Here is an 18,171-nt window from a genome sequence, read left to right as displayed (position 1 = left end):
CCATCCTGTGTGTTACTGTCTGCTGAGCTGTGTATCTAATCCTATCCTGTGATACTGTGTGCTGAGCTGTGTATTTAATCCTATCCTGTGTGATACTGTCTGCTGAGCCGTGTATCTAATCCCATCCTGTGTGATACTGTCTGCTGAGCTGTGTATCTAATCCCATCCTGTGTGTTACTGTCTGCTGAGCTGTGTATCTAATCCTATCCTGTGTGATACTGTCTGCTGAGCAGTGTATCTAATCCTATCCTGTGATACTGTGTGCTGAGCTGTGTATCTAATCCTATCCTGTGTGTTACTGTCTGCTGAGCCGTGTATCTAATCCTATCCTGTGATACTGTGTGCTGAGCTGTGTATCTAATCCTATCCTGTGATACTGTGTGCTGAGCTGTGTATCTAATCCTATCCTGTGTGTTACTGTCTGCTGAGCTGTGTATCTAATCCCATCCTGTGTGTTACTGTCTGCTGAGCTGTGTACCTAATCCCATCCTGTGTGTTACTGTCTGCTGAGCTGTGTACCTAATCCCATCCTGTGTGATACTGTCTGCTGAGCTGTGTATCTAATCCTATCCTGTGTGTTACTGTCTGCTGAGCTGTGTATCTAATCCCATCCTGTGTGTTACTGTCTGCTGAGCTGTGTATCTAATCCCATCCTGTGTGTTACTGTCTGCTGAGCTGTGTATCTAATCCCATCCTGTGTGTTACTGTCTGCTGAGCTGTGTATCTAATCCTATCCTGTGATACTGTGTGCTGAGCCGTGTATTTAATCCTATCCTGTGTGATACGGTCTGCTGAGCCGTGTATCTAATCCTCTCCTGTGTGTTACTGTCTGCTGAGCAGTGTATCTAATCCTATCCTGTGATACTGTGTGCTGAGCTGTGTATTTAATCCTATCCTGTGTGATACTGTCTGCTGAGCCGTGTATCTAATCCCATCCTGTGTGATACTGTCTGCTGAGCTGTGTATCTAATCCTATCCTGTGTGATACTGTCTGCTGAGCTGTGTATCTAATCCTATCCTGTGTGTTACTGTCTGCTGAGCAGTGTATCTAATCCTATCCTGTGATACTGTGTGCTGAGCTGTGTATCTAATCCTATCCTGTGTGTTACTGTCTGCTGAGCCGTGTATCTAATCCTATCCTGTGATACTGTGTGCTGAGCTGTGTATCTAATCCTATCCTGTGATACTGTGTGCTGAGCTGTGTATCTAATCCTATCCTGTGTGTTACTGTCTGCTGAGCTGTGTATCTAATCCCATCCTGTGTGTTACTGTCTGCTGAGCTGTGTACCTAATCCCATCCTGTGTGTTACTGTCTGCTGAGCTGTGTACCTAATCCCATCCTGTGTGATACTGTCTGCTGAGCTGTGTATCTAATCCTATCCTGTGTGTTACTGTCTGCTGAGCTGTGTATCTAATCCCATCCTGTGTGTTACTGTCTGCTGAGCTGTGTATCTAATCCCATCCTGTGTGTTACTGTCTGCTGAGCTGTGTATCTAATCCCATCCTGTGTGTTACTGTCTGCTGAGCTGTGTATCTAATCCTATCCTGTGATACTGTGTGCTGAGCCGTGTATTTAATCCTATCCTGTGTGATACGGTCTGCTGAGCCGTGTATCTAATCCTCTCCTGTGTGTTACTGTCTGCTGAGCAGTGTATCTAATCCTATCCTGTGATACTGTGTGCTGAGCTGTGTATTTAATCCTATCCTGTGTGATACTGTCTGCTGAGCCGTGTATCTAATCCCATCCTGTGTGATACTGTCTGCTGAGCTGTGTATCTAATCCCATCCTGTGTGTTACTGTCTGCTGAGCTGTGTATCTAATCCCATCCTGTGTGTTACTGTCTGCTGAGCTGTGTACTTAATCCCATCCTGTGTGATACTGTCTGCTGAGCTGTGTATCTAATCCCATCCTGTGTGTTACTGTCTGCTGAGCTGTGTATCTAATCCTATCCTGTGTGTTACTGTCTGCTGAGCTGTGTATCTAATCCTATCCTGTGTGTTACTGTCTGCTGAGCTGTGTATCTAATCCCATCCTGTGTGTTACTGTCTGCTGAGCTGTGTATCTAATCCCATCCTGTGTGTTACTGTCTGCTGAGCTGTGTATCTAATCCCATCCTGTGTGTTACTGTCTGCTGAGCTGTGTATCTAATCCTATCCTGTGATACTGTGTGCTGAGCTGTGTATTTAATCCTATCCTGTGTGATACGGTCTGCTGAGCCGTGTATCTAATCCTCTCCTGTGTGTTACTGTCTGCTGAGCAGTGTATCTAATCCTATCCTGTGATACTGTGTGCTGAGCTGTGTATTTAATCCTATCCTGTGTGATACTGTCTGCTGAGCCGTGTATCTAATCCCATCCTGTGTGATACTGTCTGCTGAGCTGTGTATCTAATCCCATCCTGTGTGTTACTGTCTGCTGAGCTGTGTATCTAATCCCATCCTGTGTGTTACTGTCTGCTGAGCTGTGTACCTAATCCCATCCTGTGTGATACTGTCTGCTGAGCTGTGTATCTAATCCCATCCTGTGTGTTACTGTCTGCTGAGCTGTGTATCTAATCCTATCCTGTGTGTTACTGTCTGCTGAGCTGTGTATCTAATCCTATCCTGTGTGTTACTGTCTGCTGAGGTGTGTATCTAATCCTATCCTGTGTGTTACTGTCTGCTGAGCAGTGTATCTAATCCTATCCTGTGATACTGTGTGCTGAGCTGTGTATCTAATCTTATCCTGTGTGATACTGTGTGCTGAGCTGTGTATCTAATCCTATCCTGTGTGTTACTGTCTGCTGAGCTGTGTATCTAATCCTATCCTGTGATACTGTCTGCTGAGCCGTGTATCTAATCCCATCCTGTGTGATACTGTCTGCTGAGCTGTGTATCTAATCCCATCCTGTGTGTTACTGTCTGCTGAGCTGTGTACCTAATCCCATCCTGTGTGATACTGTCTGCTGAGCTGTGTATCTAATCCTATCCTGTGATACTGTGTGCTGAGCTGTGTATCTAATCTTATCCTGTGTGTTACTGTCTGCTGAGCTGTGTATCTAATCCTATCCTGTGATACTGTGTGCTGAGCTGTGTATCTAATCTTATCCTGTGTGTTACTGTCTGCTGAGCTGTGTATCTAATCCTATCCTGTGTGTTACTGTCTGCTGAGCAGTGTATCTAATCCTATCCTGTGATACTGTGTGCTGAGCTGGGTATCTAATCCTATCCTGTGTGTTACTGTCTGCTGAGCTGGGTATCTAATCCTATCCTGTGTGATACTGTCTGCTGAGCCATGTATCTAATCCTATCCTGTGATACTGTGTGCTGAGCCGTGTATCTAATCCTATCCTGTGTGTTACTGTCTGCTGAGCTGTGTATCTAATCCTATCCTTTGTGATACAGTCTGCTGAGCCATGTATCTAATCCTATCCTGTGATACTGTGTGCTGAGCTGTGTATCTAATCCTATCCTGTGTGATACAGTCTGCTGAGCCATGTATCTAATCCTATCTTGTATGATACTGGGCTCCCCCTGCAGTCTGTGTCGGCACGGTAACAAATTATGTTATTTCTAGCTTTACAGAAGGACGATAATACCATAGGAATGAGAAGAATAATAGGCCTCAGTTACCACAACTGTCTACAAGGAAAACTGTTGGTCATAGCAACCAATCACAGCTCAGCTTCTTATAAACAGCTCTGGTGAAATGAAAGATGCTTAGTGATTGGGTGGGGCTATGTGGAGTGGGCGTGGCTGAAATTAAAGATGCTTAGTGATTGGGTGGGGCTATGTGGAGTGAGCGTGGCTGAAATGAAAGATGCTTAGTGATTGGGTGGGGCTATGTGGAGTGAGCGTGGCTGAAATGAAAGATGCTTAGTGATTGGGTGGGGCTATGTGGAGTGAGCGTGGCTGAAATGAAAGATGCTTAGTGATTGGGTGGGGCTATGTGGAGTGGGCGTGGCTGAAATGAAAGATGCTTAGTGATTGGGTGGGGCTATGTGGAGTGGGCGTGGCTGAAATGAAAGATGCTTAGTGATTGGGCGGGGCTATGTGGAGTAGGCGTGGCTGAAATGAAAGATGCTTAGTGATTGGGTGGGGCTATGTGGAGTGGGCGTGGCTGAAATGAAAGATGCTTAGTGATTGGGAGGGGCTATGTGGGGTGGGCGTGGCTGAAATGAAAGATGCTTAGTGATTGGGTGGGGCTATGTGGGTGGGCGTGGCTGAAATGAAAGATGCTTAGTGATTGGGTGGGGCTATGCGGGGTGGGCATGACTGAAATGAAAGATGCTTAGTGATTGGAGGGGGCTATGTGAGGTGGGCGTGGTTGAAATGAAAGATGCTTAGTGATTGGATGGGGCTATGTGGAGTGGGTGTGGTTGAAATGAAAGATGCTTAGTGATTGGGTGGGGCTATGTGGAGTGGGTGTGGTTGAAATGAAAGATGCTTAGTGATTGGGTGGGGCTATGTGGGGTGGGCGTGGATGAAATGAAAGATGCTTAGTGATTGGGTGGGGCTATGTGGAGTGGTCGTGGCTGAAATGAAAGATGCTTAGTGATTGGGTGGGGCTATGTGGAGTGGTCGTGGCTTAAATGAAAGATGCTTAGTGATTGGGTGGGGCTATGTGGAGTGGGCGTGGCTGAAATGAAAGATGCTTAGTGATTGGATGGGGCTATGTGGAATGGGCGTGGCTGAAATGAAAGATGCTTAGTGATTGGGTGGGGCTATGTGGAGTGGGCATGGCTGATATATACACACACACATACACATATATATAGATATAGATAGATAAAGACAGATATTTTTATTTTTTTTTAAGAAAAACGTATTCATCACACCAGTGGCCCTTGGATACGAGCAGGCACCTACCTTCTTAATATCCCCTTGTGCTCGGAGCCCCTCCTGGATGGTGGACACAAGAGGTACAACAGACCCAGCAGCAACTCTGTAGTGTGAGTCAACCTGTTCGAGCCGAGGTCTCTTGGACTCCAGCACGTCATGCTCGCCCTGAGCAGAGGAATGGTACTGTTGTTCATACCCTGATCGCCTGTCCTGTGGCCTGAAAAATCAATTTAATCATTAACATAAAGCACATTTGCTGCAGATTTGGCGATGCATGTTTATTATGGAATGGCCAAGTACTTAATGGGAATCTATCACCAGGCTTTTGCTCCACCTAATCACTGCTTTACTTGTCGCAAAACTAGCAGTTCTCTGAATGCTTCACTCTGTATATTACCAACCACACTACTGATTGGCAGCTTTCTGTGTACGCTGTGCATAGGCAGAAAGGTGCCAATCAATAGTGGGTCTTGGTTGGACTAGTAGACCTCTAGTAATGATCTACTGCTGGAATCAGGGTCTCTGCCAATACATTATGTTGCTCTCAAATAAGATAGCAAACACTTGATGACAGATTGCTTTTAAGACTAAGTGCAGACTGGTGTCTGTTGAGGGGAGTCACCACTTCTGAAATGTCCGTTTTTGTAAATTATTTTATTTCTCAAGAATTAATAATCCTGGATCATCTTTTCTAAGAGCTCTGTACGGTTTCTGTTCCTCCATTATTCCTCCTGGAAAGTTAACAATAAATTGACACAGTTGAGGGGTTGAGGGGCGTGTCCCTGTACACTGACACTATCCAATCAGCTGTGGAGTTATCAGTCTGTTTAAGACATGCCCCTCTCAGAAAGGGTAGGGAACGCCCAGATGTCAGTTTATTCAGATTTTTTGGCACAGCAACTATGACATCACTTTAATAAAGTATATAGGAGACAATGATCGTCCAATTATCTGGCACAAAGACTAAGGTCATGTGCACACGTTGCAGATTTCCTGCAGAACTGCAGCATTTTTTTTCCGCGCAGAAACGCTGCAGATCCGCAAGTGATTTACTGTACAATGTAAATCAATAGCAAAAAAAAATGCTGTGCTGATGGTGCAGAAAAATCTGCACGGAAAACGCAGCAGATTCAAAAAAGGAGCATGTCACTTCTTTGTGCAGATCTGCTGCGTTTCTGCACCCACTCCATAATAGAAATCTGCAGGGGTAAAAAAAAAAAGGAAGAAATCTGCACAAAAATCTGCAACGTGTGCATATACCAAAAAGGCGCAGATTCTGACCTACATTTTCTGCCAAGAAATGCAGAATCTGCACAGAAAATTCCACAGTCAAATCTGCAACGTGTGCACATAGCCTTAGAGTCTGTTCACACATGGAGGTTTTGTTTTTTTTCTATGCTTTGTTTTTTACATTTTTTCCGCTGCATTTTACAGTACCAACAAAGTCTGAGATTTCAGAAATATCATGTACACATTTTGGTTTTTTCTTGTCCTCAGTATTTTGTGCTTTGCATGGCTTTTGTATAATGGAGCCTGTCACTTCTTTCAGCGTTTTTCATCCATTCAAACTAATGGGTGGTGAAAAAACGCTGAAAAAAACGCAGGTAAACTTTATCAGCATGCACAAGAGACAAACGTAGCGTGACAAAAACGCAGGAAAAAGGCAAAAAAAAAACACCTACAAAAACGCCATGTGTGAACATAGCCTTATACTTAGCAAGTGTGCAGCTTATGTATGTTGATACTTTAGAATTGGATATCTTTTACATGGCGACAAAACAAGTTCGTCAGTCCAGTGTATGTATGGGGACGGATAAAGTCAGGACTCACCTTTACGCCTGTAAGCAAAACCATCTTCCATATGTCTGTTATATCTATATATATATCTATAATATAACGCTGGGAGCGTCACTCTGTCCGAAGCCTTTATAGACTGCGCTGGCGCAAGCGCCGGCGCAGTCTGGGCCTCACAGAGTGACGCTCCCGGGAGATCGCGGTATGCGTTCACACTGAACGCACACCGCGATCTCCAACAGAGAAGCAGGGACCGCCAGGAGGGTGAGTATCGGCCATATTCACCTGTCCTGCGTTCCACCGCTGAGCGCCGCCATCTTCCCGGTCTTCGGCCTGTGACCTTCAGTGCCGGCGCCGCCCTCTGACTGAACAGTCACAGCCAGGACACCGGGAAGATGGCGGCGCGCAGCGCTGGAACGGGACAGACAGGTGAGTATAGTAAGTGCTGGGGGGCCTGAGCTGGCGGCAATACCGGCACCTGACCCCCACAGTGCGCCGGTGTCCCCGCTTGCTCAGGCCCCCGGATGGGTGCAGAACATGACATGATGGGGACGCAGGATGGTTGCAGCACATACCAGGATGGGGACGCAGGATGGGGACGCAGGATTGCAGCACATACCAGGATGGGGACGCAGGATGGGGACGCAGGATGGGTGCAGCACATACCAGGATGGGGACGCAGGATGGGGACGCAGGATGGTTGCAGCACATACCAGGATGGGGACGCAGGATGGGGACGCAGGATGGGTGCAGCACATACCAGGATGGGGACGCAGGATGGGTGCAGCACATACCAGGATGGGGACGCAGGATGGGGACGCAGGATGGTTGCAGCACATACCAGGATGGGGACGCAGGATGGTTGCAGCACATACCAGGATGGGGACGCAGGATGGTTGCAGCACATACCAGGATGGGGACGCAGGATGGGGACGCAGGATGGGTGCTGCACATACCAGGATGAGGACGCAGGATGGGTGCAGCACATACCAGGATGGGGACGCAGGATGGTTGCAGCACATACCAGGATGGGGACGCAGGATGGGTGCAGCACATACCAGGATGGGGACGCAGGATGGGTGCAGCACATGACAGGATGGGGACGCAGGATGGTTGCAGCACATACCAGGATGGGGACGCAGGATGGTTGCAGCACATACCAGGATGGGGACGCAGGATGGGGACGCAGGATGGTTGCAGCACATACCAGGATGGGGACGCAGGATGGTTGCAGCACATACCAGGATGGGGACGCAGGATGGTTGCAGCACATACCAAGATGGGGACGCAGGATGGGTGCAGCACATGACAGGATGGGGGCGCAAGATGGGTGCAGCACATGACAGGATGGGGACGCAGGATGGTTGCAACACATGACAGGATGGGGACGCAGGATGGGTGCAGCACATACCAGGATGGGGACGCAGGATGGGTGCAGCACATACCAGGATGGGGACGCAGGATGGGTGCAGCACATGACAGGATGGGGACGCAGGATGGGTGCAGAACATGACATGATGGGGACGCAGGATGGTTGCAGCACATACCAGGATGGGGACGCAGGATGGGGACGCAGGATTGCAGCACATACCAGGATGGGGACGCAGGATGGGGACGCAGGATGGTGCAGCACATACCAGGATGGGGACGCAGGATGGGGACGCAGGATGGTTGCAGCACATACCAGGATGGGGACGCAGGATGGGGACGCAGGATGGGTGCAGCACATACCAGGATGGGGACGCAGGATGGGTGCAGCACATACCAGGATGGGGACGCAGGATGGGGACGCAGGATGGTTGCAGCACATACCAGGATGGGGACGCAGGATGGTTGCAGCACATACCAGGATGGGGACGCAGGATGGTTGCAGCACATACCAGGATGGGGACGCAGGATGGGGACGCAGGATGGGTGCTGCACATACCAGGATGAGGACGCAGGATGGGTGCAGCACATACCAGGATGGGGACGCAGGATGGTTGCAGCACATACCAGGATGGGGACGCAGGATGGGTGCAGCACATACCAGGATGGGGACGCAGGATGGGTGCAGCACATGACAGGATGGGGACGCAGGATGGTTGCAGCACATACCAGGATGGGGACGCAGGATGGTTGCAGCACATACCAGGATGGGGACGCAGGATGGGGACGCAGGATGGTTGCAGCACATACCAGGATGGGGACGCAGGATGGTTGCAGCACATACCAGGATGGGGACGCAGGATGGTTGCAGCACATACCAAGATGGGGACGCAGGATGGGTGCAGCACATGACAGGATGGGGGCGCAAGATGGGTGCAGCACATGACAGGATGGGGACGCAGGATGGTTGCAACACATGACAGGATGGGGACGCAGGATGGGTGCAGCACATACCAGGATGGGGACGCAGGATGGGTGCAGCACATACCAGGATGGGGACGCAGGATGGGTGCAGCACATGACAGGATGGGGACGCAGGATGGGTGCAGCACATACCAGGATGGGGACGCAGGATGGGTGCAGCACATACCAGGATGGGGACGCAGGATGGGTGCAACACATGACAGGATGGGGACGCAGGATGGGTGCAGCACATACCAGGATGGGGACGCAGGATGGGGACGCAGGATGGGTGCAGCACATGACAGGATGGGGACGCAGGATGGGTGCAGCACATACCAGGATGGGGACGCAGGATGGGTGCAGCACATGACAGGATGGGGACGCAGGATGGGTGCAGCACATGACAGGATGGGGACGCAGGATGGGTGCAGCACATGACAGGATGGGGGCGCAGGATGGGTGCAGCACATGACAGGATGGGGGCGCAGGATGGGTGCAGCACATGACAGGATGGGGACGCAGGATGGGTGAGGCACATGACAGGATGGGGACGCAGGATGGGTGCAGCACATACCAGGATGGGGACGCAGGATGGGTGCAGCACATGACAGGATGGGGGCAGCACATGACAGGATGGGGACGCAGGATGGGTGCAGCACATGACAGGATGGGGACGCAGGATGGGTGCAGCACATGACAGGATGGGGACGCAGGATGGGTGCAGCACATGACAGGATGGGGACGCAGGATGGGTGCAGCACATGACAGGATGGGGGAGCAGGATGGGTGCAGCACATGACAGGATGGGGACGCAGGATGGGTGCAGCACATGACAGGATGGGGGAGCAGGATGGGTGCAGCACATGACAGGATGGGGACGCAGGATGGGTGCAGCACATGACAGGATGGGGACGCAGGATGGGTGCAGCACATGACAGGATGGGGATGCAGGATGGGGACGCAGGATGGGTGCAGCACATACCAGGATGGGGACGCAGGATGGGTGCAGCACATGACAGGATGGGGACGCAGGATGGGGACGCAGGATGGGTGCAGCACATGACAGGATGGGGGCGCAGGATGGGTGCAGCACATGACAGGATGGGGACGCAGGATGGAGCAGCACATGACAGGATGGGGACGCAGGATGGGTGCAGCACATGACAGGATGGAGATGCAGGATGGGGACGCAGGATGGGTGCAGCACATACCAGGATGGGGACGCAGGATGGGTGCAGCACATGACAGGATGGGGACGCAGGATGGGGACGCAGGATGGGTGCAGCACATGACAGGATGGGGGCGCAGGATGGGTGCAGCACATGACAGGATGGGGACGCAGGATGGAGCAGCACATGACAGGATGGGGACGCAGGATGGGTGCAGCACATACCAGGATGGGGACGCAGGATGGTTGCAGCACATACCAAGATGGGGACGCAGGATGGGTGCAGCACATGACAGGATGGGGACGCAGGATGGGTGCAGCACATGACAGGATGGGGACGCAGGATGGGTGCAGCACATGACAGGATGGGGACGCAGGATGGAGCAGCACATACTAGGATGGAGACCATATATATATATATCTGGTTTATATGAACTTAATAAATAATAAAATGCTAAATGCAGTTTTGTATGTTTATAACTGCAATGAATCCGTGTAAACAGTATTAAGGGAGTATAGTATTTAAGCAGGCGATGGCATATCCTAGTGATAACATCATGATCGCTGGGGGCTCATCCACTGGTACCTTCACCAATCCCAAGAATAAAGGAGCGGCTCCGGCACTGCGTCCCCTTCATTTCGTCCCTGCACAGCGGCGCTCTCAGGCGCACAGCGGCGCTCTCAGGCGCACAGCAGGGCTCTCAGGCGCACAGCAGGGCTCTCAGGCGCACAGCAGGGCTCTCAGGCGCACAGCAGGGCTCTCAGGCGCACAGCAGGGCTCTCAGGCGCACAGCAGGGCTCTCAGGCGCACAGCAGGGCTCTCAGGCGCACAGCATCGCTCTCAGGCGCACAGCGGCGCTCTCAGGCGCACAGCGGCGCTCTCAGGCGCACAGCAGGGCTCTCAGGCGCACAGCATCGCTCTCAGGCGAACAGCATCGCTCTCAGGCGCACAGCGGCGCTCTCAGGCGCACAGCGGGGCTCTCAGGCGCACAGCGGGGCTCTCAGGCGCACAGCGGGGCTCTCAGGCGCACAGCGGGGCTCTCAGGCACACAGCGGCGCTCTGAGGGTTTACAGCCAGCACCATTCACAGTGGGTCAGGTCAGAAGTGGAGGAGACCCCTATGCGTGACCCCTATATAACCAATGGGGGAATGAAAAGACAACACATGTGGGTGGCAAACACGTTTTTTGCATTAGTTTAAAAAAAAAAATGCGAAGGGAAAGGTGGATTCTCAGTAGCTTCATAGTAATAGTGGACTTTAGCAGAGGAGACACAGGAACTTTTCATAAAAATAAAAGGGGGGGAATATTTTTAATACAATTGTGATAGGTTTTAGGCTTTCATTTATCAAGCAAGATAACTTCAAAACCAATATTTATTCACTGTGCGGCCGAGTAGCGATTTGCTTTCCTAGACGCCGTTTTACATTCTGAAAAAGCAGATTTCTTCTTAGCTCCGGGCGAAGTGGTTGGCGGACTATTTTACAAGGAAACCAGATTTGTCAAGCAAGCAATCTGACGGATCCGGAGAACATTCCAGTGCGGTTTTAGGACGCACATATCCAGCAGAAGAATTTCTGGAGCTTTTCAGCAATGTGACTTTAGATAAATAAGACATGATCCACCTTAATAGGCAACAGATCCTTAGGTGGGAGCCCCTCTCCTAAATGAAGGCAGCTGAAACCACATACCCCATCAACTAAACAAAGTGACAACTGTCCTAAACAAGTTGGCCAAAATGAAATGTTCTCCGAGTCTGCAGCCCTGCACAGATTAAAGGTGCTGCCGATACTAAGGAAAGGCGATCTTAAATACAGAACTATCACCAAAGACGTTCCCCAACCCCAAACAGCTATATACGTTATATTCCTATATGTGCAGCTTGGGGCAAATAAAAATATGTTAAAAAGGAAGCGGTCGTCAGGATTTAGACCCCAACCAACCACCAACCTGTAATCCAGGACAGATGGTTCATCCAGTGTAATGGAGAGAAATACTGTAACTTCCATTGATGTACAGCACTAAGGAGTCACAGGGTTGAGATGCTCTCGCGGACAATGAAGCCGGCTGAGCCCTCTCGTGGCAGTAAATTCATTTTAATGTAGTGGTCTCGTGGCACCCAACACCACACGCGAACAGCATTCAGCACATGTGCAGTGAGGGGAGACGGACTGTACCATCATCATCTGTACATGTGATAAATGCTGCTGGGAACGACTTGTGTTATGTCCTTGATCAAGTAAAAAAGAAGCCGGATTCACAGTCTGGGGAGCCAATTAAATTCATTTTAATGCAGTGGTCAAGGCTACTCCTCCAACGTACACCAAATCTGCCAGAAAATAGAAGATCATTCTTGTGAACCTGCCATCATCCTGGAAAACAGAATGGTGACAGTTTAGGGGTCTACGTCCTCCCTTTAAATGGTGCATGTTGGGACTTGATTTTTGACCCCTCTGATACTATACTGTTTTCGATATGGGCGCCATCAAGGCTGATTAAACCTGACATACATGAATTAGAGCACGGATCAGGAGGATGCAGACCAGGACTGCTGCTCTGCATTTTCCTGAGCATGTGGCTCAACTTTATGGAAGTTTCCTAATGACGCCAGTACCTTGATATTGAGGGAATCAAGTTTAGGTCATACGCACGACCTGCCCCGGGTATTTGGACATTGGGAGAACTAGGGTAATTTTACAGACCGACCGCACGTAGTAGAACAGATGTAAAAACCCATAAAATGTATCACAAAGAAGGAAAAAAAGAAAGAAAATTACCAATTAAAAATGTATTCAAAAGTACTCCTGGATTTTAAGATCTACAATTGCGGTCATTAATTAAGACCCTTTATTGTAATCTGGCAGAAAATGTAAAGACGCCCCTGGTCCAAAACATTCTGGAAAATGAGGGATCAGATTCAGTGACTGCAAACAAAAAGATCATAAAAGGAACACTGAACCAAGAAATGAAAAATAAAAATAAATGGCAGATACATTTGACCCTATGTTTTCAGTTCTAGAGGATTTTCTGGGTATTGATGACAAGTCTTGCAGAAACCCAGTCTGGCTCAGTGGTTAGCACTGTTGTTTTGCAGCGCTGGTGTCCTGACTTTAAATCCCCCCCAAGGTCATCATCTGCAAGGAGTTTGTATGTTCTCCCTGTGTTTGTGTGGGTTTCCTACCACACTCCAAAAATATACTGATAGGAAATTGATTGAGATTAATTTCCTGTTCGGGTTCACAATTTTACTAGCAAACAGCTGAGGTGGTCAGTCCTTGATAAGATCTTCCTCCTGAAGGCATGGAAGGGGGGAGGCTCCTGCTGCAGACAGTTGTCATACAGCCAGACATAATACAGAGGAGAAGAATTGATATATGTATTTTAATTGAAATTTGCACTAAATAAAATCAGAGGAGAACAGAAAGGTGCGGGAGTAAAACACAATGACTTGATACAAAAACATGAGGAAATTGCTAAAATTATAATATCCTTCTAATATGGAAGACCCTTCTTTAAGTCCTACGTACACAGTAACGACATGCAATGAACGTCTACAGCACTTACCGTTCGGACACAGGATGAAATTCTGAGAGCAAAGATGGACGCCTCCGAAGCTGCTGCTGTTGCTGCAACGCCTCCAAATTTCGGTACTCGGGGATAGAAAACTCCTAAAAATAATAGAGGCACATTAGTGTTCAGATAAGCCATTGTCTCCGCTAATACAGATTCCGATATTTGCTAAAAAGTGTCTCCCTGGGCCAGTAATTCGGGCACATGACCGTCCCCACACAAACTAGATTGAGTCCAGCAGCATTATTAGTACCCGTGAGTCAGAAGAAGGGAACCTAATCATCAATCAGAAGACAATGGTGAATATTCGAGATTCTAGGTGAATCTCCAGCACTGGCATTTGGACAAAGCTGCGCAATTCTGCATTTCACAAGAGCAGATTCAGGAGACAGAACAGAAAGCAAAGTAAATACGGTAACTTTTTTTCTGTGCTGCAAATGTAATCTTCAAAAATTATTTTAATATGGTTAAATTAGGCTACTTTCACACTAGCAGGTTTTTTTAATACGTCGCAATTGCGTCGTTTAGGGGAAAAAAAACGCATCCTGCAAAGTTGTTTGCAGGATACGTTTTTGCCCCATAGTGTAACATTACCGACGCATTGCGACGTATTGACACACGTCGCAACCGTCGTGCGACGGTTGCGCCGTGTTGTGGCGGACCGCCGGGAGCAAAAAACGTTGAATGTAACGTTTTTTGCTACCGACGGACCGCTTTTTCCGACCGCGCATGCGCGGCCGTAACTCCGCCCCCACCTCCCTGCACCTCACAATGGGGCAGCGGATGCGCCGGAGAAATGCATCCGCTGCACCCGTTGTGCGGTGCATCAAACGCTAGCGTCGGAATCTCGGCCCGACACAATGCGACGGGCCGAATCCGACGCTAGTATGAAAGTAGCCTTAATCGATTTTGTCTCCTGTAAGAAAAGTGAAGCTGAAGTCCTGTCCAAACTGTTCATTGCTGGGGAAGATCCATACACAGGAAAGAGGGAGCGGGGTCTGCGCACCGTGTGCCCCCTCTTTCTGGCCAATAACCTCCTTCCCTCAGTAAGAGCATTGACGATCGGTCGTGGCTGGACCTGAAACACAGCCAGGGACAACTAAGGAATGGCTCCTTAAGAAGCATTTCAAGGTCCTGGAGTGGACTCGCCTGTCTCCGGACATGAATTAAACAGAAAATCATTGTAAGGAGCGGATATTCAATGATAACCAGCGACAGCCCCAAAAGCTGAAAGATCTGGAGAAGATCAGTATGGAGGAGGGGGCCAAAATCCCTGCTGCAGTGTGTGCAAACTTGGTCAAGAACTACAGGAAACGTCTGACCTCTGTAATTGCAAACAAAGGTTTCTGTAGCAAATATGAAGTTCTGTCTTTATATTGCATCAAACACTTATTTCATGCAATAAAATGCAAATTAAGTATGTAAAAATCATACAATGGGATTTTCGTTTTTTTTTATTTTAAGATTCAGTCTCTCACAGTTGAAGTGTACCTAAGAAAAATAACAGATCTCTCCGTTCTTTGTAGGTGGGAAAACTTGCAAAATCAGCAGTGTATCAAATACATATTTTCCAAACTGTAAATAGTTGAAGTACAGCAATTGCTATATACAGCAAAAAGCAATTAACAAAAAAAAAAGTTTTAAAACATATGGAGGGGGAAAAAAAAGTACAAAAAAAGTCTAAAAAAGTTTGAATTGTCCCCCTTTTCCGAGGTTGAAAAAAAAAATCAGGTTTCTCCACATCCATAAAAGTCTGATCAAAATATCTAATTAATTAACCTGATTGTTAAACTGTGTAACGAGAAGACGACAGAATTGTGGTACTTCGGCCACCGAAACAATATGCAAGAAGCAATTGAGACATTGTTGGTACCTTCAACATGGTATTAAAGTTTTTAAAAAATAGTCTTAAAACGAAAAAAAAAAAAAAAACAAGCTCTCACGCAACTTTATCACCCAAAAATTAAAAACAGCATGAGTCAAGAAAAATAGCAACCAGTGAAAAAAAAAATCACATATTTCCCAAAAAATGTTCACTACTTAAATAAACGATGCCTCTGTCTCTGTACTAATACCGAGCTGCAGAATCATATTATCACGTCATAGTTACCAGATAATTATTATTATGTATTTATATAGCACCATTGATTCCATGGTGCTGTACATGAGAAGGGGTTACATACAGGATTATAGATAACGTCTACAGTAAACAAAACTAACAATGAGACGGATACAGAAGGAATAAAAAAAATACCAAAACCAATAGCAGAATTGCACATTTTTAGCTACTTTGCTGCATTTTGAATCATTTTTTTTTTCCCATTAGCAATTTATTTTCGGCCTTCTCTGTGGTTCTGCTACTTTTTCGTGAGCATCCGATAACCCAGAATATTTTTGGACTAGATTAGAGGGATTTTGCTCCATTAAAACAAATTTTGTAACAGAACCATCAAAAACAAATCCCGCCATCCGTCCTAGCTGTGCCCCCGTCTGCAGTTGCTCGGGCTGGCACCGCAGCAGCTGCTCTGTCCCATGACAATAAAGTGTTCTTTAAATAAATCCCGGTTACATAACTCGGCCAGAGAGCGCACGGATGACAGGACGGGACGAGCGCGCTGGAGCAGAGCAGTCATTTCTGCATCAACTTCAGTGATCCACTGTAGCACTGGCTGGTGTACATGAGTGCTGGGCATTACTGCCAACCTCCATCCCTGACATATACTAATGAGATAAACCATCAGCAGAAATGTATTGTTTACATCAGGTTCGTGTATTACATGACATTTTTTTATTAAAATTTTCATATCACTATCTTAATTATACACATCAAAAAAAATCTTGCAATTTTCACACTGGCCACTAGGGCTGTTTTAAACAAATTTTCTCTCCTTTCATGGAGTTCTCAGCATACTTCCTTATCTGAGGCAGAAGGATGGGTAACACCTGTACACAGAGCTGATAACACAAGATCCACCAATCACAGGAGGCCATGTCACAGCTCTCCTGCTCCCCCTCCCTTCACAATGACGCTTTTCACACACTCATTAGAAGCTTCAATACAAAACAAATGGTTCTGACCACTGTGACCATTTCCCGAAACAACAGGAAGTTTTTTTAAATGCCCCAGTGGCCATTGTGAAAATTGCAAGAAATATATATCTACTATATAATTGTCTAAGGGTCACTTCCGTCTTTCTGTCTGTCCTTCTGTCACGGTTATTCATTCGCTGATTGGTCTCGCCAGCTGCCTGTCATGGCTGCCGCGACCAATCAGCGACGGGCACAGTCCGGAAGAAAATGGCCGCTCCTTACTCTCCGCAGTCAGTGCCTGTCGCCCGCATACTCCCCTCCGGTCACCGCTAACACAGGGTTAATGCTGGCGATAACGGACCGCGTTATGCCGCGGGTAACGCACTCCGTTACCGCCGCTATTAACCCTGTGTGTCCCCAACTTTTTACTATTGATGCTGCGTATGCAGCATCAATAGTAAAACGATCTAATGTTAAAAATAATAATTAAAAAAAAAACGTTATTCTCACCTTCCGCCGTCGCGTCCTCTCCTCGGCACTGCAAGCGGCAGGTTCCGCTTCCAAGGATGCTATGGGAGGAGGACCTTCCATGATGTCATGGTCATGTGACCGCGACGTCACGATCATGTGACCGCAACGTCATGGAAGGTCCTGCGCTCATACCAATCCTGGGACCGGCCACCGCTCACAAGCGCCGGAACTACAACGGGCTCTTCGGATGGTGAGTATGTTTCTTTTTTATTTTTTAACCTGTTACATACATGGCTGGGCAATATACTACGTGTCTGTGCTGTATACTACGTGGCTGGGCAATATACTACGTGGCTCTGCGCTGTATACTACGTCGCTGTGAAAAATACTACGTCGCTGTGCAATATACTACGTGGCTGGGCAATATACTACGTGGCTGGGCAATATACTACGTGGCTCTGCGCTGTATACTACGTCGCTGTGAAAAATACTACGTCGCTGTGCAATATACTACGTGGCTGGGCAATATACTACGTGGCTCTGTGCTGTATATTACGTGGCTGTGCAATATACTACGTGACTGGGCAATATACTACGTGGCTGGGCAATATACTACGTGACTGGGCAATATACTACGTGACTGGGCAATATACTACGTGACTGGGCAATATACTACGTGACTGGGCAATATACTACGTGACTGGGCAATATACTACGTGACTGGGCAATATACTACGTGACTGGGCAATATACTACTTGACTGGGCAATATACTACGTGACTGGGCAATATACTACGTGACTGGGCAATATACTACGTGACTGGGCAATATACTACGTGGCTGGGCAATATACTATGTGACTGGGCAATATACTACGAGGACATGCGTATTCTAGAATACCCGATGCGTTAGAATCGGGCCACCATCTAGTCTACTATATAATTGTCTAAGGGGTACTTCCGTCTGTCTGTCCTTCTGTCACGGTTAT

General features: G+C 48.0%; 1 protein-coding gene across 7 annotated transcripts in view; it reads right to left on the bottom strand.

The window, feature by feature from the left end:
• NCOR1 (nuclear receptor corepressor 1) overlaps positions 1-18,171 on the bottom strand; it is a 197,346-nt gene that overhangs the window by 125,409 nt on the left and 53,766 nt on the right. For all 7 annotated transcript variants that reach the window (XM_069761106.1, XM_069761111.1, XM_069761107.1 and 4 more), the window contains exons 3-4: positions 13,677-13,780; positions 4,848-5,037 (exon numbers count right to left, since the gene is read on the bottom strand). In XM_069761106.1, coding sequence (XP_069617207.1) covers positions 4,848-5,037; positions 13,677-13,780 — 294 coding nt within the window. The remainder of the gene's footprint in view (positions 1-4,847; positions 5,038-13,676; positions 13,781-18,171) is intronic.

This window comes from Ranitomeya imitator, chromosome 3, assembly GCF_032444005.1.
Source record: "Ranitomeya imitator isolate aRanImi1 chromosome 3, aRanImi1.pri, whole genome shotgun sequence".
Taxonomy (NCBI): domain Eukaryota; kingdom Metazoa; phylum Chordata; class Amphibia; order Anura; family Dendrobatidae; genus Ranitomeya; species Ranitomeya imitator.
This window is presented reverse-complemented; position numbering and strand designations above follow the sequence as displayed.